Source organism: Mobula birostris, chromosome 15, assembly GCF_030028105.1.
Source record: "Mobula birostris isolate sMobBir1 chromosome 15, sMobBir1.hap1, whole genome shotgun sequence".
In the NCBI taxonomy this organism is placed as follows: domain Eukaryota; kingdom Metazoa; phylum Chordata; class Chondrichthyes; order Myliobatiformes; family Myliobatidae; genus Mobula; species Mobula birostris.
The window spans coordinates 61,434,790-61,457,162 of NC_092384.1; the positions used below are offsets into that span (position 1 = coordinate 61,434,790).

The 22,373-nt window shown below is 39.9% G+C and overlaps 1 protein-coding gene across 1 annotated transcript in view; it reads left to right on the plus strand.

Annotated features, from left to right (window-relative positions):
- LOC140210316 (hepatocyte nuclear factor 4-beta-like) overlaps positions 1-18,581 on the plus strand; it is a 59,355-nt gene extending 40,774 nt beyond the window's left edge. Inside the window, exons 5-10 of the mRNA XM_072279189.1 lie at positions 2,715-2,870; positions 6,016-6,103; positions 9,426-9,578; positions 10,792-11,028; positions 15,947-16,069; positions 16,362-18,581. Of these exons, the coding sequence (XP_072135290.1) occupies positions 2,715-2,870; positions 6,016-6,103; positions 9,426-9,578; positions 10,792-11,028; positions 15,947-16,069; positions 16,362-16,501 (897 nt within the window). The 3' untranslated portion in view covers positions 16,502-18,581. The remainder of the gene's footprint in view (positions 1-2,714; positions 2,871-6,015; positions 6,104-9,425; positions 9,579-10,791; positions 11,029-15,946; positions 16,070-16,361) is intronic.
- Positions 18,582-22,373: the final 3,792 nt, after the last annotated feature.

Below are 22,373 nucleotides of genomic sequence, written 5' to 3' on the forward strand. Positions count from 1 at the left end.
TTCGTATTATCAATCAACATATAAATTTAAAATAATCCTAACTCTGGGAGTTTTCCATGTGCAAATTGGTTAAACCTTTCCTATATCTCAACAGTGACCACACTTCAAAAGTATTTAATTGGCAATAAAACGTTTTAGCAAATCTCAAGTCAAGAAAAGCAAACTTCTTTTGTTATACTGGAATTTGAAAATAGTGTAAAACTTAACTCTGTCCACCAGAAACATTGTACGTACAGTTTTAAAAATAGATTTTTACAATGATTCAGTAGCTCTATGATCATAAATAATAAAATAACTTCTTTGCCACTGACTGCATTTATATTCCATATGGTGACATTTGACGTCTCATCTTTGAATTGTCAGTCCACTCTCTGGGTTACATAATGATCACATCACTACTATATTTCATTCCATTTTAGAAAGGCAAACCTTGCCCGCAGATGGTCATTTAGTTCTCAGTGTCAACTGGGATGTAATGATTAAATTCTTTACAAATTTGGCTAGATAACCTGCAATAAGAGTCACAAAATACAATCCTGTTCAAACCAGCTGGAACAGCAGTTAACTACAATTCAGAAAAAAACGTTTTGTCACTGGCAATGAAATAAGCTCTGAATGTCCTTTGGAACTTGTATATTTTTTAAGTGCCAATGTTACATAGATCACAGGCTTAGCAGAATTAAGACCAAATGCTGAATTGAAGAAACCTTGTTGTTTTCATGATAGTGGTAGGTTCAGTTCATCAATCTCACTGAACGGCAACAATTCTTTTGCCAACAAGAGAAAATAATGTCTTGTGATTAGCATGCCAGTGCTTTTAGTTAGGTTTATGTATAAACCGTCATCTTAGCAAATTAAACATGAAAAGTAGTTTTAATTTAATAAGAGATTTTATCACAGTATAGACAGTATCTTACATTTTAGATGGTGGCATTCCCGCATTCTTTTCAAGCAGGTATGTGCCAGTAGCTTCTCCTTTGGCTTATTATTCATAAAGAGGAGCTTTCTATTATTTACAAATGACATATTATAAAGATACTTTCCCTGGAGAGGAGACCCGTCTTTCCTTTTGATTGATTGACGGATTTTTTATAGGTATATGAAAATATACTTTCATCTAAAGCATGGCAATCTTCTGATCTGTTTCTACCTCGTTATCACCTGTTAGTTTCTTTGAACCTCTCATTCTTCCCGCCTTTGGTCTCTCTTCTTAGGCACAGTTATTGATGGAATATAAGACAGCAGTGAAGAAATCCATGCTACAACTCATAAGCAACACACACAAAATGCTGAAGGAACAGGCAGCACCTATGGAAAAAAGCACGGCTGAAGTTTCGGGTCGAAACCCTTTGGCAGGACTGGAGAAAAAAAGTTGAGGATTAGGTTTGCAAGGCGAGGGAGGGGAGAGAGAAACACCGGGAGATAGGTGAAACTTGGAGGGAAGGGATGAAGCAAAGAGCTAGGATGTTTATTGGTGAAAGAAACAGAAGACATGGAAGAAATTAAAAAGGGGAGGGGACGGTGTAGAGCACCAGAGGGAGGCGATTGGCAGGCAAGGAGATAACATGAGAGGGGGAAAAGGGGATTGGAGATGGTGAAGGGGGGGAAGCATTACTGGAAGTTTGAGAAATCAATGTTCATGCCATCAGGTTGGAGGCTACCATTCAACACTGCCCTCAACCGCATCTCTTCCATTTCACGCATACCATCAACGATGCCCTCAACCACATCTCTTCCACTTCACGCACATCATCAGGTCCTCTCCCCCCACCTTTCAAACCTACTCCTCAGCTTTTTCTCTCTGGTTCTGCCAAAGGGCTTCGGCCCGAAATGTCGACTGTGCCTTTTTCCATCAATGCTGCCTGGCCTGCTGAGCTCCTCCAGCATTTTGTGTGTGTTGCTCAGATTTCCAGCATCTGCAGATTTTGTCTTGTTTTTGATTTGACTGCAACTCATAAGGACACCCTGTCATCCTGTATTTCATTGGTAATATGGGTGGTTGTCTACTGTCCTAGAACTGGGAGAAATGGAAAACTCCATTGCATCTCAATTTTACAAGATTGTACATCTGCATAATTAGTCTGTTTCAGTTGGAAGACCTCTTTGACATAAAAGCACTTGATGAAAAAATTCCAGTACTAACCAGGTGTGGTTAATATCTGCTCTGGTCAGAAGATAAAGCCTGTAATGCCCCCTATAGGAATTGTATAGTAAAGAATTTCTATTAATAAAATGAATTGCTTTAAGGGATACTAACTTCAAAATTCTTTGTTTTCACAAATACGTTGAAACTTATTATTGCATTATTTATGTGAATTTTTTGGCATGGTCATGTGACTAAAATAGTTATATACCTTTCTCAACTCAGTGGGTTCCTGAATACTATTCCTTTTGAAGAACAGTTAAGTCTGTGTGTTTGCTAGTAAATTATTTTAATATTAAAATCATTTCTGTGCTATTTAAAAGTCCTGGTAATATGACATAATTGACTCTTATATGTGGAGAAATACAAATAGCGAGGAATGTTTTAGAATACTAGCAGCTGGATTCATAGGCAACTAACAGATTAAGAAATGTTGAACTCACTCAGGATGTGAAATTGTTATATCACTTTCCCATATGATATCATAAAGAAATATATAGGAATTAATCAAATTGCAATGTTGTGGCTCATATATCATTTTACATAAGTTAGTGGCTTTCTCTGTTGGTAGATTTCTGCCTTAAATCCTGTGCATCCTGCTGATATTGCAATGAAGAAAATAGCAACCATCAGTGATGTCAGTGAGTCCATGAAACAACAGTTACTCGTGCTGGTGGAATGGGCTAAATGTATCCCTGCATTCTGCGAATTGCTACTGGATGACCAGGTATGAAATGTACAGGTAATGGGTCACATAAAAAAATTCACATTCATTGACACAATAGTTTTTGTGTTACCCTGTAGTAGGTTGGGTAGACAGCATATCAGCCCAGGTTGTTTGTGGTATTTGCAGTATCTGGTACAGTCCATTCAACACAAATGTAAGAAAATATTCTTCAGCAGTCAAATAATGCAAAATATTTTGTAGATCACATTACGCAGTGTTTTGAAATGTTTCATGCACGTGTAGGTTGTGCATTGGTAGGTCTGCCTTAAAATTCTCAACAGGTGATCACAAGGTAGGTGTATGTGTGTGTATATATATATGGACCAGTATTTACAAAGGGCTATAGAGAAAGTGAGCTAGCAAAACAGTAGCAGTCAGAGTTAATATATGTTGTCATCTGACGTCTGTAAATAGAGACACAATACAAAATCAGATTTTATTATTATATCTATGTAAAATATTGCTCAGGGCATGAATAGTCAATTCCAAATTTAGAGGGGATAAAAGGTTTCTGAAAGGGTGTAGAAAAAGTTTACTAGATTGCTTTCAGAGAAGACGGATTTCAACTGCAAGGTGAGACTGGAAAACCTAAGCATTTCTCTGTGGAGGAAGGATGTTTGGGAGAAGATTTGGCAGAGGTTTACCAGATCAAAAACACAAGACAGACTGAAAATGCTGGAACTCCAGAGTTACATATACAAAATGCTGGAATAATTAAACCACCTATGGAAATTAATAAAGGGTCAACGTTTTGGGCCAAGACCCTTCTTCAGGACTGATCATAACTGGTTTAGGCAGGGTCGATGAGGAAAGCTGTTCCTGTTGGTGGATGATGGAAAATGGATGAAGGGGCATACATTTCAAATATTGGTCAAAAAGGTACAAGAGGAAACATGTAGAAAACTTAAACATGGTAGTTTTGATCTGGAATTCACTGCCTGGAGAGGTGGTGGAAAATGGAATTGAACATGACAATAATTTGCAGGGGATGAAGTCAGAAATAACAGTTACAAGATTACTCTGCTAGGAGCTGGTAGAGACACAGGGGGCTGAATTCCTTTGAGCCATTGCACTTTTAACAGTCTCTGATTATCTATCAGAGCACGATAATATAGTGGTTGGCGTAAAGCATTGCAGAGCTAGCTGGAAGATTGGGTTACAACTCCTGCTGCTGTCTGTAAGGAACTTGTATGTTCTCCCCATGATCGCTCCTGTTCCCTCACACATTCTAAATGACATTCTGTGTGGGTTAGGTTTAGTAAGTTTTAGCCCTGCTATGTTAGTGATGGAAATGTGGCCATACTTGTGCACTGTCCCCAGTACATCCTCGGACTGTGTTGGTTGTTGAGGCATGCAAACTGTATATTTCAATGTACTTGTGACAAATTAAGCTAATTTTTTAAATCAATTAAGTGTTCAGAAACATAAAGTACTAAATAATGGTTATCATGAACAAAGCAATCAAAGGACCAAATACAAACGGATGGAAGCTATGTTTCAGCTTGATAGAATCTGTCACGCTCCTTCTAGATAAATGAGTCCCATTCACTCCCCAAACTTACCTTGTACTGATCCTGTGGCCACTCTAACATTTCATGACAAAATAGTTGTCAAAAGCCTTGAGGACCTAGTTCCACAGTCATCTTGCATGTGGGATGAACCGTGAGGGTGGAACCAGAAGATGTCCTGAGACCCCAATCTCAATACCATCCTGACAATCTTTGACAGCTCATAAGATCAAAAGCCTAGTTTACTGTTTTCAAATTTTGTTGTCAACTTTAGGCATTCAAATAATAAAATATTGCAAAAAAAAGTCAACTGTAAAGAAAAGAAGACATACTTAATTAAGACATGAATGCACAAAAAAATAAATAAAATGCTTAGCCAAGTTTGAAGCCCAGCAACCCCTTTCAATGAGACCTTTATAAATCTGAAGGGCTGAAGTAAAGTCCATTACTTCTCTGAGCTTACAGGTTACAGAGTTGCAATCCTGGTTTCCTCGATTTAGATTTAGTGTTGAGCCCAGACTCCAGAGGTGTCAGACACCCCCGGTCTGACCTCCAATGCATTCCAACTTGGTGTTGCATTACAGACACATGGGCCTCGATTAAATTGCTGATACTCACAAGGCAGCATACTAAAGGTACTATGAGAAAATAACACTTGCCATATATACATAGAACATACTGATGAAACGCTGACAGGGTCCGAGGAGCACTGAGGGCACCCCGCAGACGTCGCCACACTTCCATCACCAACATAGCACGCCTGCCCACAACGCACTATCAGTCAGTCATGGCTTGGCTTTGCAAACGAAGGTTTAGGAAGGGGACTGCCCATATCTGTTGCAGGCTCGCTGGTGGCTGACGAGGCCGATAGGGGACGGGCAGGTCCGGCCACAGCGGCTGCAAGGGAAATTCTGTTCTGGGTTTGGTGCTGCTGTGTCACGGTTCTTCCTCCTCCTTTTGTCCTCAATGCCAGCCCTGCATGCGTTCTCGAAGGAGGAGACAGACTGGTGAATGGTGTGTCACCAGGCTTCGCGATCGGAGGCTAGATTAGACCACTGGCGATGGTCAAAGTGACAGGCACCAAGGGATTTCTTCAGAGAGACCTTGTGCCTCTTCTTCGGTGCCCCTCTGTCACAGTGGCCAGTAGAGAGTTTGCCATACAGCACAGTCTTGGGCAGGCGATGATCCAACGCATTAACACTAACCCTAAATATGTCTTTGGAATGTGGGAAGAAACCAGAGCACCTGGAAGAAACCCACTCTGTTGAGAAAGATAATCAATCAGCCATGATGGAATGGTGGAGCAGACTTGATGGGCTGATTGGTCTAATTTTGCTTCCATATCTCATGGTCTAATGATTGCTGAGATCCCCTTGATAACTGAGATGAGAAAGAATTTCTTCAGCCAGAGGGTAGTTTATCTATAGAGGCCAAGCTATTGGGTGCACTTAAGGTAGAGATAAATGGAGAAGATGGGAGAATGGCATTGAAAAAGAAATTCAGCCATGATTGAATGGTGGAGCATACTCAATAGGCTGAATGGTCTAATCCTTTCCTTATATCTTATGGTCTTAATGACTTACCAGCTAAAGGGTCTACCAGTAAATTTTTGATCTTGTATTTTTCTCTTTTTTGAGGTTGCACTGCTCAGAGCTCATGCAGGGGAGCATTTGCTGCTGGGATTGGCCAGACGTTCAATTCCCTACAAGGATGTTCTCTTACTAGGTATGAATTGATGACTTGGTCTTATGCCACCATTCTATTAATTGCTTGTTTTCATAGTGGGCAAGATTACTTAATGGTTTCTTAAAAACATTATGGCTAGACCTCACAACATGTTCTAGATAATATGCATCCCATAGATAACACAATGCTCATTTAAATAACACTGAACTAGTAATGCTTCAAATGCTGGACGTAGCCATATTAAGTTATAGCAATTAGCATCTGTTGCAATTTAACTACACAGTCATAGAGCACTACAGCACAGAAAAAGGGCCTTCAACCTATCTAGTACATGTTGAGCTATCATTCTGCCTAATCACATCAACCCACTCCTGAACCGTAGCCCTCCATTCCTTTCTTATCCATGTACTTATCCAAACTTTGTTTAGATGTTGCAATCGACTCTACACCCATCACCGCTGCTGGTAGCTCGTTCCATACTCTTACCACCCTCTAAGTGCAGAAGCTCCCCGTCAGGTTCCCACTAAAGTTTTCACTTTTCTCCCTTAATCTATGATTGTGGCCCACCTTTAAATTGAAATATCCCGAAAAGGCTAACTTTTGCCATGATTTATTGTAGCAATGTTTACGTGAATAGCCTCAGTAATTTCCATTCGCAAAAGAATGGCTAATAGGAAAAACGTTGTTTGACACTCTGTGACACCGCACAGTATGCAGTGCAGCTCAAACGGATGGTGTAGAATAAAAGCATGTGCTCAAGAGAAAACGTAATTCCTTCTTGTACATCTAAACATAGCTTGAATCACCGCCCATCCAATTCTCTTTTCAGCTCTGGTCTAACATTGAAGAAATTCTTTGTTACAGGTGGGTTAGCTGACAGCCTGAAACTTCTAAAATGTTAGCTCTTTACTCACTGTAGTTGAATGGCAGATCAGTGTTCGTGATGTATTTGTGTTTCATTTCAATTCAACAGTGAGTTGTAATGAGTTTTGTTACTTGCAACTAGAGGAAAGCAGGCAAGAAATGTAAACATTGTTTGCAGACTGTTACCATGAAGCCTTTGAAATAGATCCACAGCCAAGCACATTTATGGATTAGGCATTTTGAAGACTTTTGCTTACCTTTGAGAGGCATGTTATGTCCTGTGGAGGTTTGGTGAGAGTGATCAAAAAGCAACAATATAATCCACATCAACACACAAAACACTGTGGGAACTCAGCAGATTAGGCAGTGTATCTACTTCTTTTACCTATCTTTTAAATCAGTCACTCAATATTGGCAGATCTCCGAGTGCTTATCCGGATGATTGAAGTGGCATCGTTTGGTGGTCAGGTGTTCTCAATCAATAGAGCATCTCTCCAAATTACAGAGTACATGAATAATGAACTCTTACCAAATCCAACCTGGACTAGGGACTCAGACAAAATGCTGGAGAAACTCAGCAGGTCAGGTGTATATTCATTTATTCTATGGACTGGAAAGGAAGAGGGAAGGCACCAGAATAAAAACTGCTGGGGAAAGGGAAGGAGGATAGCGAGAAGGTGATAGGTGAAGCCATAGGTGGGAAAGGCACAGGGCCAGAAGGGAAGGAATCTGATGGGAGAGGAGAGTGGATCATGGGAGAAGGGGAAGGAGGAGGGGAACCAGAGGAAGTGGTAGGCAGGTGAGGAAAGGTAAGAGGCCAGAGTAGGGAATAGAAGAAGGGCTGGGGGGGGGGGGAAGGGAAAAAATACCAGAAGGAGAAATTGATATTCAGGCCATCAGTTTGGAGGCTACTGAAATAGAATATGAGGTGTTGCTCCTCCGCCCAAAGGAAGACCTCATCATGGAACAAAAGGAGGCCATAAATGCACATCTCCAAACAGGAGTGGGAATTGGATTTAAAATGTTGGCTACTGGTAAGTTCTGCTTTTGGTGGATGGAGTGGAGGTGGTCACCATTTACATTGGGTCTCACCAATGTTGAGGAGGCCGCATTGGGTGCAATGGATACAATAGATAACCCCAGAGGATCTGCAGATGTGTTGCCTCACATGAAAGGACAATCTGGGGCCCTGAATAGAGCTGAGGGAGGAGGTGAATGGGCAGCTGTAGCATTTTTGTTGTTTGTAGGGATTAAATGCCGGGAGGGAGAGTAGTGAGAGTGGGCGGATAGAATAGAGAATCATGGAAGGAGCAATCCCTGTAGAAAGTGTAGGTGGAGTGAATGCGGGTGTCTGGGAAATGGAGGAGATGTGAGTGAGCACAGAATCAATAGTGGAGGAAGAGAAACCCCACTCTTTGAAGGAGGAGGACATCTCTGATGTCCTGAAAAGGAAGGCCTCATCCTGGGAACAGATGTGGTGGAGACAAAGGAACTAAGAAAAGAGAATAACATTTTTACAGGAGACATGGTGGGAAGAGGTAAAGTCAAGACAGCCATGGGAATCAGTAGTTTTATAAACGATGTTTCTTGACAGTTTATCTCCAGAGGCAGAGCCAGAGAGATTAAGAGAGGGGAGGGAGGTGTCAGAAATACAGCGTGAATTTAAGAGCAGGGTGGGGGTTGGAGCCAAAGTTGACGAAATTGATGAGCATAGCATAGGTGAATGAGCAGCGACAATGTAGCCGTCAATGTAGCAGAAGGAAAGTTGGGGAGCATCATCGGGGAAGGCTTGGAACATGGACTGTTCTACGTAGTCAATAAAAAGTCAGGCATTGCTAGGGCCCAAGCATCCGGAGAGATTGGGAGGAGCTGAAGAAGAAATTGATCGTGAGGATCAGTTCTGTCAGACAGAGAAAGATGTTGGTGGAGGAGAACTGGTTGGTTTTTTATTGAAAAAGAAGATGACAGCTTTAAGGCCTTCCTGATGGCAGATAGACGTGTATAGGGACTGGACATCCACAGTGAAAATGAAACGGTCAGGGCCAGGAAATTGGAAGTTAGATTAAGAGCATGAGAAGTGGCTGTTTTTTGTGTACTCTTCTGGCTGTATGCATTGAAAATGGAGGATTTCTATGATTCTATGTTTCTATGATTAATGCTTTAACTACTTTCAATAAACTTGATTTCAAAAATGTAGTTGAATACACACCTATAAAAATGTAGGTTAAGGAGAGATTATGAAGTGTCTCCTGGCTTCATAACAATGATTTACAAATGCTGATCTAAAACCTGGACTATTTGTATGCATTTCCATTCATGTTTAATAACACATCCCAACATTTCCAGACCAATGGAAATATCATAAAGCTCCATGATAAATTGAGGATCTGGTTAGAATGTTTAATGTTTGAATGTTTGTCATTTTTGGAAGATGCTCAGTGCATCAGTTTTGTAAAGTATGAGTACAACACTAACAGAACACATCCTCCATCAACAGGAAATGATTTCATCATTCCCAGGCACTGCCCGGAGTTAGAGATTATGCGGGTAGTCAACAGGATCCTTGATGAGCTGGTGAAACCATTGCTGGACCTCCAGATTGACGAGAATGAATTCGCTTGCCTTAAAGCTGTGGTGTTCTTTGATCCAGGTAAGTACATTGTTGATTGAAGTATCAACATTGCTCAATTTTTTGAGTCTGAGATGTCCAACGTTAGTTCCAAATTTCCAAGAGACACTGAGAAAGATCTTAGGGGTAAGAACAGCAGTTTTTTTTTGCACACACAAGAATTAATCCAAGTTGATACTTGAGAAGGTCTCAGAAGGCAGATTGTGCATTGCAAAAATGCTGATAACTATGTACAGTGCACCTACCTGGGTTTCTGCTTTCTAGAAGTACATAGTAACAAAGATGGTCAGTTATCTGAGGCAATTTATGATAAGTAAGAGAATACATTTTAGAAGATATTATTTGTAAAGGTTCTTACACTACAATAATTATTTTATTACCTTTTTACGTGTGCTATTTAATGAGCTGATTTATGCAATGTATTCACATAATGGCATACATGGCATTTATTGGATTCTAAGAAAGTCTTAAGAGAAATTTCTAAAAATAATAATTTTGCATGTAACCGAGAATAAAATCCATCTAGTAAGACAAGTCAAATCAAAATCACGATACCAAAGCTCCAGCAATAATGGTACAAGCATTGAAAACACAGCTCTAACCTGGTGATCATATTATGGAGGGATGGTCCTTTAACCATCTTTGATTGTTATCATCACTTTGCCTAATCAAACTCAGCATGTGCACATTCAGGCCAACATCTTGTATATAATGAGGAAAACCAAGGATCCTTATAACTGTGCACCTGGATAAGATCTGTAACACTTTGCTGCGGGCTTCCAATGCAAAGCTGTATACGTCACGGCTTGATAAATTTTGCTTGCCCTATATCTGGGCGATTTGTAGTTCCTAAAGCTGGAAAATGGACAGAGAGAATTTGGAAAGAGCAACAAACTAATTTTCTGCTACAATTCAACTATGGATGGAGGAATTCAATCGTTCTACTTGATTTTACTTCAATACACCTCAATGGTCATAATATCTGACCATCTCCTATGAATTTAAATCAGATAATCAATTTGACTCTTTAAGGTAAAATTGTTATCATTTCTGGCAAGTAGAGATACAAACCATGATCTCATATTGTGGTTGGACTGGATTATTCTCATTTTAAATAACAATAATCTGTATTATAATCTGTATTTGTGCATTTTAAGTTCTGTCAAGTGGAACATATATGTTCAATGCCTTACATATTGCAAAGAAATGTTAACTCATCACTTCTCTCCCATAGATTGCAGAGGTGTAAGTGATTCAGCAAAAATCAAAAATATGAGATTCCAAGTGCACGTCAAACTGGAGGACTACATCAATGATCGCCAGTACGACTCCCGTGGACGATTTGGTGATATTCTGTTGCTTCTTCCACCTCTGCAGAGCATCACATGGCAGATGATCGAGCAGGTTCAGTTTGCTCGACTCTTCGGAGTGGCGAAAATTGATAGCCTTTTGCAGGAAATGCTCTTGGGAGGTGAGAAACTGATCTTTTGCTGCATAATTTTAGACAGATGAGTTACCTTGTGACTCGATGATTGCAGCCCACAATTACATAATTAGTTCACATTGAAAAGTCAATTCAATTAGTTATTTTAGAAGTCCCCAATACTAAACGTTGTATGAAAGGTATGAACAACAGTTGTTGCAAGAGTAATAAAATGCATGGAAAGAGATTCATAAAATATACTGTTGGCACCAGATGGTTTGATAGCATAGACATCATCACCATGTGCACTGTCATAGGACGTAGGCGATCATGATCTATCCATGACCATGATTGTTCTTGGCAAAGTTTTCTGCGGAAGTCGTTTTCCATTGCCTCCTTCTGAGCAGTGTCTTTACAAGATGGGTGACCCCAGCCATTATCAATACTCTTCAGAGGTTGTCTGCCTGGCTTTAGTGGTTGCATAACCAGGACTTGTGACATGCACCAGCTGCTCAAGCGACCTTCCACCACCAGCTCCCGGGCTTCATGTGACCCTGACTGGGGGGGGGGGGGGCTACACCTTGCCCAAGGGTGACCTGCAGGCTAGTGGAGGGAAGGAGCACCTTACACTTCCACTGTTAGAAACCTATCTCAACCCCACACACCCAAGATAGCCTAAGTAGAGCTCCAATTGAAGACATTGGTTTAAATCTGGATCAAGGAAACCTTAGCCTACCATTAAGGATTTTAAAGAGTAGAGAGCTGTGGAAGTAAAAATATTTACCACATTCTGTTAAATTTAACCCATATCTTCAGTATTTGTTGTGCAAGGCAATTAACAGAAAGTATTATCTTGGAAGAATGTCTGTTGGATACAATTTAAAAGATTTTCTGCAAGTTTATTGAAAAATTTACCTTAATGAAGATATTTAATGAGTGAAACTTAATGAGGACTTAGGCATGGAAAGTGCAGGGCATGCAGGATCTGATCAAAAAGGAACAGTTAACAATTCTGGTCTGGGATCCTATATGAGAAATAAGCAAGAAAACAAATTTGTTTTCAATTGCGGAGAAAGTTAGCAGGGATGGCTTGAACAACGGGAATTTCTCTGAAGGGTGTGGCCAAATAACAATAACGCAGTTAAGATCAGATAATATGCAATGTTTTCCTAATTGTAAGACTGTGGGACATGGTTAGCAGTCCAGACTATACTAATAGAGAAGGAAAAAAAAAGAAAACAAGTCAATTGACAACAGGCAGGAACAAAGAGGCAGACTGGCAGATGCTGTGGTATTGGGGAGGGAGCAAGTGGCTGGGAGGCAGACATGTTGGAATGCAGTTTTATGAAGAATTATGTTACATGGTACTGACTAAGAAACAATTAGATCTGCACTGATCCTGACAGAATCTAATTTGGCAGTCAAACAGGCTTCTGTTTATGTGGCTTCCTCTGAAGTTACTTCCTGGGTGGGGGTGGGGGAGGGGGAAAGCAATTCAAAATAACAGAATATTCTGCTTGTTTATTTACAGAGACCGCTACCAACATATTAATTGAAAATGAGTTCTCTGAAATTCACCTGGAATTTCAGTAGAGATGGCTGGCTGTTAGCTATAATTGCACAAACAGCAAACAGTGCTTGGACATTGAACCAGCAAAGCTAAGGGGGGCCCAGTGAGGTATCATTGGAAGATCTGGGCCAGAGTTTTCAGGAAATTCAAAAAGCAATTTAAAACCAGCTTTTAAAGTGTGATATAATGTGGAAAATGCCAAAGCCAAATTGTGTATTGCAAGCTCCCAAAAAGCAGCAATGCAATAATGACTAGATAATCTGTTTTAGTGAATTTGATGGATGGGAAAATGCTGGCCAGGAACAATTTTGCTGTTCTTCAAAATAGTACCAAGGGATCCTTTACGTCTACTTATGACAGAGATGGAGCCCTAGCCTAATGTCTCAACCAAGGGACCTCTGACCTATAAATTACATTCCAAACTGGATCCAGCAACAAATGTTTGTAATGGGTCCATCCAAGCAGAGGTTAGAGGTCTGCTTTTTGTTCAGTAGGGTGCTGGCACCAAAACAAGAGCACTGTGTGGGTGGACTCTTTCTGAAATCCATTGGTGGGGTGCCAAATACTTACAGCTTTTCCAGTTCTTAACCTGTGCCAAGTAGACTAGTCCCATTAAAATAAAGTGGAGAAAGCAGCTGCCAAGTGGAATGGAAATAAAGTGATATTTCATTTAATTAAGCTTGTGGAACATCTTTCAAGTAGGTAAGGGCTTTAACATTTTTCAGCAGTAAAGCGTTTTTGAATGGTCATGCTGTCAAAGGCATTCTGAAGGGTTCAACAACCGTGACAACTTTGACAACTGTTGGGCCTCGAGGCCAGGCCTCACCAGTTGTCAGAGCTATCCTTTGAGTGCACTGTGCCCTGTTGATGAGCTGCATGCTTTTTCTTCCAATTTGATTCCGGCTCTCAGCAGAAAACTACACTGGGAGGAAACAGAGTCCTTCAAGATTAGGAGGTCGACAATCTCAAGCCAACAGAAGATCTGTCCCAATGTCTTTCATTATTTTTAGTTCTGTGAAGATTCCAGTGAGATTCATCTTAAAATGAAATTATAAGTATAAAGCAAAGCAGCTGAAAGAAAATCAAAGTACATATATGCCACCATATGCAACCCTGAGATTCATTTACTTGCAGGTATTCACAGTAAATACAAAGAAACACAATAGAATCAATGAAAACTGCACACGATATAGACAAGGAATCAATATGCAAAAGCCAACAAACTGCAAATAAAAACATTCAAAAACAAAATAATAATAATAATAATAAATAAGCAATAAATAGAGAGCATGTGATGAAGAGTCCTTGAAAGCGAGTCCACAGGTTATGGGAACAGTTCAGTGTTAGAGTGAGTGAAGTTGAATGGGGTTATCCCCACTGGTTCAAGAGCCTGATGGTTGAAGGGTAATAACTGTTTCTGAACCTGGCTCTTAACCTCTTTCCTGATGGCAGCAGTGAGAAGAGAGCATGGATTGGATGCTAGGGATCCTTGACAATGGATGCTGCTTTCTTGCAACATCGCACCTTGTAGATGTTTTTAATGGTAGGAAGGGCTTTACCCATGATGAACTGGGTCACATCCACTACTTTTTGTGGGATTTTCCATTCAAGGGCATTGGTGTTCCCACATCAGGCAGTGATATAATCTAAAATTTAAAATAAAAACTAAAACTAAAATTACTTAAATAAAAGACTACTGGAAACACTCAGCTGGCCAAGCAGCACCTGTAGAGAGAGAGAAAGAATAGTTTATTGCTTCAGCTTGAAAACATTTAGGCATCTTCCATTTAACTCTCAATAGGTCTCTGACATGCTGAGCATTTCCAGCATCCTCTGTTAGAATACAGAATATATTTATTGGATTAATTTCTGTATGTTGGGGATAAAAGTTTTCAAAAATAATAATTTAATCAAATTCATTTGATTCCAAGTAAAAGTAGATTTATCAGTTCATCTACAATGAAATTTATCAGAATTTTCATCTCCTGAATTTTCTATTCACAGTTGTTAAGTCGAGTCCGAATCTGCGTGTCCTCATGGACCCCTGCACACTAAGCTTTCCTGTTGGAAGCTGCCTCTCTAAGATCCTCCAAGGTCATGCACATTGTCTGAATAATACTACCTATCCACCGTAACCTCTGTTATCCTCTCATTCTGTTTACCTTCTGTTTTACTGAACATGAGAGGCTTCTCCAAGGAATCCTGTCTTCTCATGATGTGGCCAAAATATCTGAGCTTTTGTCTGATAATCAAGCCTCCTAGTGAGCAGTCTGGCTGTATTTCTTCAAGTACTGACTTACTGGATCTCATTGCTGTCCAACGAACTCTTAACCCTTTCCTCCAGCCTCCAAGTTCAAAGGCGTCAATTCCTTTGTGTTCAGTCTTATTAACAGTCCAGCTCTCACCGCCATACATCACAAATAGAAATATCATAGACTTCACTGTAAGGATCTTCGCAGACAATGTTATATTCCACTGGAGAAGGAAATGGCAACCCACTCCAGTAATTTGCCAAGAAAACCTTATTGATAAAAGTAACCAGAAATTGATAGCAATGTCAATAATTAATACATCATTACATCAAGAAACAAAATTATCAAAGACAAGATGTGCATATACGTAAATTAACAGGTGTTCTATGTCCATTAGGACAGAGAAATCCGTTTCCTTTTCATTTATACCCAGTATATCTGATATGGCAGGAGTACTATTAGTCCAAATGTAATTGTGCTGACATTACGATTTATTCTTGCAAAGAACATAAAAAACAGGAGCAGACCAATCTTCTGCCTCAGCACTATTTTCAATACTATCCTCATTATACCTGATTTCTCTAAACATCTAGGGATCTATTAATGTCTTTTTCTGAATTAACATAATAACTGAAGTTCTTTACCCCAAATAACTGTGGAAACTCAAAGGTTCACAACCACACTTTCTTCTGAATTCGGAACAGCCTAACCCCAACTCTCAAACTGATTAATCAAGTGCCTTTCTATCATATATTGAAATTAGTCCAATCTGTTGTGACATGACAGTTTGGGTAATTATACCTAATACAGATTAATGAAGTATGATGAAACATACTGTATGTATGAGCATCCAAAGCTTGTATCAGTAATAGGAACCATAAAACTGCTTAAATGCTCTAAAACCTCATCTCATTCATGTGCCCTTCCAGAAAGGAATGTGAAATCCTCTCCTAAACTATGTTAGGTTCCAGATTTATCGATGTGGTTAACACTTAAATAGCATGCAAGTTTCTCAGTTCAAGGGGCAATTAGGAATAGTCTTATTGATGTTGTTCATATCCCATTAATTAATATAAACAGAACTGATTGCATTTATGATCAGAAATGCATCTTTCTAACCTCTCTAACATTTATCTCACCACAGGGTCTACAACAGAAGTACAGCAGTACTCACATTCTGCACATTCCAACATTGTCCACAGCCATTTACTTCCCCACGCAGTGATGTCAACTGGTATGTCAGCAGCCATTCATCAAGTTCAACTCTGTAAGTTTGCCAACCAGCGTCTGACTGAACTTGTGTAAATAAAGATTTCGAAGCAATAATGCTGTATCCAAACATCTTTCCTATATCGGGCTATAATTCTGTAGTTTAATTTAATTGTTCAAATATTATTAATATTTTAAACAGATTGTATTAGGTAGTCAGTAGCAATTATACACTTTTCAATATCTGAACACTTTCTTAGATAAACTTGTTATAGCTTTTAGTTGAATTACTCTTCAGCTACCATAGTGAGGAAATACTGACACGAGATCATGTCCTTGTTTTTTTGCAGCATCTCCAGAAACTCCACTTCCATCTCCGTCGTCTGGCTCTGGAAATGAGGAAATCAAAATGCGTCCTGTCAACCATATCCAAGCTCATTCTTTACCTATGCTGCCTCAAACTCTCATTCCCAAACAAGAGATACTGTAAGAAAACACGAATTGGGTGAAATTCAAACACAACTTGCCTTATTTTACTGCAGGCACTTCTACATAACATGACTGCCATTTAATACGCACTGAACTGTCACATGCTGGGATTGCATAAACATGATCAAGCATCGAGTTTTGCCACCTCTTTACACATTAGTAGCATACATAGAAATCAAACATATAGTACTGTGTAAAAATCATAGGCACATTTATACAGCTAGGGTGCCTAAAACTTCTGCACAGAGAGCGAGCTTGTAACTCTATTGGTAGAAAAGGATGTTGAGAATGGTGAGGATGGAATACTATAGGAGAGGTGTGGGACAGGTAGCAGAGGAGTACCAGGGGCAGGGATTGGCTAGCGTGCAGACACACCTAACCCTGAGGCACCGGGCAAGGTCATTTGATTCCAAACATTTTGTCTATTGATCATTACAGGATGTATCTCTAGTGCTTCCCGCTCTCTCCCCTTTCCCTTTTCTCAAACATGATTCCCCTCTCTCTGCTGCCTTCCCACTTCCAGTCCACAATAGAGACTCATATCAGAATCAGGTTTATCATCACTCACAGAATGTTATGAAATTTGATTTCTTTTGTGGCACCAGTACAGTGCAATACATAAAATTAATATGTACTGTACAAAAGTCTTAGGCACCCTTATGCATACGTGCCCCAAGAATTTTGCATGGTACTGTATACAAATAAAATTTTCACATTTATATAGTACTTACCTTAAGTTTTCATGTGTTTGTGGCACAGACAGCTTGGAGATAAGACTCTTATGTATTTTCAAAGATCACAGAGCTACAGAGGGAATTAACACATCAAGGCACAAGAGACTAGATATTGGAAACTGGAGCACAGAAAATGCTGGATGAACCCAGCGAATCATGAAGGATAGTTAATGTTTCAAGTTGAGATTCTGCATCAAACCCTGATGCCAGATCTCAACTGCAGATGTTGACTATAATTTGCTGCTTGACCTTCTGACTTCGTCTAGCTGTTCCTTACTGGATAAGTGAGTGTAGCCCCCCTGGCCACCCTCAGGGTCGCTCGGCTCGCTGTCGTCTAGGGAAACGGCCCTTGGCCCCGCCAAACTGGGTAATAGTTTGTGTGGATGCTGTGTGATGTACCCCACCCCACCCAAATAACAGACAATACACCAGATACGATTAAATGATTTACAGTTTATAGATATTACTGGAACTATATAATTAATAGAGAATAAAATATGAAAGGAAAATAAAAGGCGCCACACTTATCAAAGTTCAATCTCTTTGTGCACAAACAGTTGAAGCTCAGGACCCTTCTTCTTCACCCTGCGACCCCTCGGACCACCTCGACCGGCCGCCTGGGACCAACAACGGTGGTCGACCAGATGCTCCACACAAGTCCGTCTCCGTCTCCTCTCCTTGCCGAAAGCCCTCCTCGGGGTCCGACCCGGTTAGCAGACATCACAGCACCTGGTTCATCCTCTGTCCCTCTCTCCCATCTTCTCGCCAAAAACCCCGTGCACACAATATCTTCAGACACACCAAAAGCATAACAACTATCACAATTGGTTCATTCGTCCTCATATCAATAGATAATACAAAACAAACTGCTAGCGGGAAGGACTTTCTCAGCATTTAACATAACAAAGAAGCATTCCCAAGTATAACATAACAAAGAAGCTGTTTTAAATTTAACATACAAAAAATCCCATACATGAGTTATATTTGTAACTCTTATATACTCCAGTTTTGTCATGGAGCTATTTTTCAATCTTATTGCTTGAATGTAGCCATGCTCCATATCTGCAGCCAGAATTTTGTACAAGTGTTCTCTTTCTGGCTTTGGTGAAATGCTCTCTCAAAGCTGTGAGTAGATTTTCAGAGGCTGAAGAAATCATTTCATTTTCCAGCGCAATTGTTTCAGCATTTAAACCAATTAACCTCACAGTGATCACCTTGTAGTTTCTCATTTTTTAAAACTATATTTTTAACTGTGTCACATTAAAAATGAAAAGCTTTTCATTTGCTGATTCTTAAGCATGTGTGCAAACATGAATAATATTAAGTAACTTGAAAATTAAATTTGATTTTAGAGGAAAGTGAATTGTATGTTTTGTGTTGCTTTAGACCTTAATTGGATATTCTGACTTACATAAAACAAGAGCATTTTCCAGTGAGATTAGCCAGGAAGTATAATGTGATAAAGGCAGAATAATACATAAGGGTATCTTATCTAGTCTATTTTCCACTTTGCACTTCTAGAGTAAATTTGAGGCCATTTGGCTATTTATTAAAAATAAAAAAAGATTTATAGAGAAAAGGTTCTTTGTTTCATGTTGCTGCATTCACTGTTTTTAAGCAGCTATTCAATATTTGATTAAGAATATAGCTGAGGGGATACTAGATCATTTGCCAGTCCCATTTACCCTCCAGAAAATATTACAGCGTTCTGTTAATCACAATGAAAACAAATGCATTTTGGACACAAATCACATGAAAAAATCCAGCTCAGCAGGCAACCTCATTGCTCTGGGGTCTTTGAATGACTCAGCTTCTCAAGACAGTTAGCACATTTGTACATGATAACAGTATGAAGCATTTTCTTGCTTCATTCGTCAGTAATACCTATGGAAAACAAGAAAAAAAACAAACGGGAGAGGAGTCAGGGGTAACAAGTACAGGGAAGGATACTTGGTAGTGTGGAGGAGCAGAGGGATCTGGGGGCCATGTTCACAGATCCCTGAAAGTTGCCTCACAGGTGGATAGGGTAGTTAAGAAAGCTTATGGGGTGTTAGCTTTCATAAGTCGAGGGATAGAGTTTAAGAGCCGCAATGTAATGATGCAGCTCTATAAAACTCTGGTTAGGCCACACTTGGAGTACTGTGTCCAGTTCTGGTCGCCTCACTATACGAAGGATGTGGAAGCACTGGAAAGGGTACAGAGGAGATTTACCAGGATGCTGCCTGGTTTAGAGAGTATGCATTATGATCAGAGATTAAGGGAGCTAGGGCTTTACTCTTTGGAGAGGAGGAGGATGAGAGGAGACATGATAGAGGTGTACAAGATAATAAGTGGAATAGATAGAGTGGATAGCCAGCGCCTCTTCCCCAGGGCACCACTGCTCAATACAAGAGGACATGGCTTTAAGGTAAGGGGTGGGAAGTCTAAGGGGGATATTAGAGGAAGGTTTTTTACTCAGAGAGTGGTTGGTGCGTGGAATGCACTGCCTGAGTCAGTGGTGGAGGCAGATACACTAGTGAAGTTTAAGAGACTACTAGACAGGTATATGGAGGAATTTAAGGTGGGGACTTACATGGGAGGCAGGGTTTGAGAGTCGGCACAACATTGTGGGCCGAAGGGCTGGTACTGTGCTGTACTTTTCTATGTTCTATGTTCTATGAAGGAAAAGAATACAAAAAAGAATAGGAAGATGGGGAAAAACAGCTAGAGCAGGGGTTCCTAACATGGGGTCCACAGACCCCTTACTTAATGGGATTGGTCCATAGCATAAAAAAAGCTTGGGAACCCCTGGGCTAGAGGATAAAATCTCAGTAATTATTTATTTAGTGGATAGTTAACAAGCAACAGGGCTACTTCTGTATTGCTCCTGGGGAAAGGAATCCATTCCTTAATAACTTTGTGGTAATTATGTCACAATTTTTCTAAAATCAACATTAATATCACCAAAAGGAAGGCAGAGAATATCTTTTATTAACCAAAACATACCTCCGTGCTAGACTGAATGTGAAATCTTGATTGGGTTTTGGACTTCCACTGACTTTGTGCTTGATGTCCTTCTATTTTATCAGCTAAAAACCTGGCAGATTAGTGCCATGTTTTCTCTCGGTAATTCTCCTTTTAAGTTATAGTCTTGACAATATTCTGCCTTTTCAAATATTACTGTGAAAACAAAATTATAAATTATTCCAGTGGTTGCAAGGGATGGTTTATTTGAGATAAGGTCTTTATCTAGATCGTTACTTACATCTAAATATTCTTATCTATAACACATCAGAAGAAGCATGACATCCTTAGGGTGTTTACATTTGTACTCTTTATACAAAGCTCCAACCACCAAAACACTGTGAACGTTACTTTAGGATTCACATAGAGCAAAGCTTAGATTTAAGTATTGATTTTTAAAACACTCACATATTTAAATCTAATTCGGAACTTTGAATCTTGAACTACCCCTTGATGTGTTAATGAATCTTCAGTTGATATCAACTGACATGTTTGGCTAAAAAAGATCTGTATATTGAAGGCTTTTTTAAAATTTCAAAATCAATGTGATTCTTGTGAAAACAGCCATGAATAATGATTACCTACACTAAAAAAGCTTTCTTTACAAATCCTGTCATCTCAGACTTCAGACTTTGAGAAGCCTGCATTTAAGATTCAATCATGGCATAATCCAAATAACTGTAATTAGAAGCTGCATGTGCTTTTGTAATTATAGCTTAAACAATACATTTAAATAGCTAAACCATCAAAACATAAATTAGAAGTTACAAGTCATCAGCATCACATGAAACTGGGAACAGCTGCACCATTAGTTTTGGCTGATGGTGAGTAAAATGGCCATGGTGTAGGGCGAAGGGGAAAACAAAGTGTCAACAACTGAGGAGGGTTCTATAGTTGAAATGCAATTGCAATGTCTGTAGTTTATCAGCCACAACCTTTAACATGAATTGTGTGGCATTATCAATAAAAATCAAAGTGGAAAATGCATTTTCAATATTTCTGATAAGCCTCGTTCAGGATATAGAACACACTTTTTTTTAAACCAACTCATTAAACAATATTAAGCCATGCCATCCCCCTCTCCCTCTTGAGTCAAGGATGTCTCCTCATGGGTACAGATCATTCTCAAGGGGATGGATGAGGAGCCAGTGGTTGTACACATTGGTACCAATGACACAAGTACAAAAAAGAGACTTATGGAGAAGAGTTCGGTGGGTAATAAAATGGATGAGTTCATGGCGCTAGCCAGGCGTCAGAGAACATTTCGGGAGTGCAGTGTTATGTGTTTCACTGGAATGGGGCTGCACGAGGACATACCCGATCAAAACTTCTCCATGGACGGCTTCCAGACTGTTCGGGCTGACCGGAAATGCACTGAGAGCAGTAAGCGTAAAGGAGTTGGGTGCTTACTGTTCTGGTTAACAACAGATGGTGCAATCCAGGTCATATTACGATCGAGGAACGTGTTTGTAGACTGGATATTGAACTTTTTGCTGTTGGACTTTGGTCATATTCCACCGAGATACAACACTGGGAGGCACGGGAGGTCGTTCCTGCTTTTAGCCATCGAACTTGCAGCTCCTCCCGTGGAGGGTCAGACATCCTGAGCCAATAGACTGGTCCTGGACTTATTTTCCATCTGGCACAGTTTGCATTTTGTTGTTTGATTGTTTGTGGTTTTTGTATTGCTGTATTTATGCTCTATTCTTGGTTGGTGTGGCTGTACCGAAACCCAATTTCCCTCAGGATCAATAAAGTATATCTATCTATCTATCTATAAAAGGAATGAGGTCATGCAGAATGAATACAGGGGATTAGGCACAAGGTTAAGAAAACGGGCTCTCAAGGGTTTAAACTCTGGATTACTCCTGGTGCCATTTTAGCAGTGAGGGTAAGAACCAAAGGATAGGGGCGGTGAATACATGATGAACAACTGGCGCAGCAGAGAGATTCAGGTAATTGAATTATTGGTGATTCTTCTGAGGGATGGCTTGCACTTGAATGAAGAGGGATCAATATCCTGGTGGAGAGATTTGCCAGACCTATTCGGGAGGGTTTAAACTAGACTGGTAGAGGGTGGAACCCAAAGTAGTTGAATGACATATGAGAACATTGAGGTAGGTGCAGAAGTTAGAG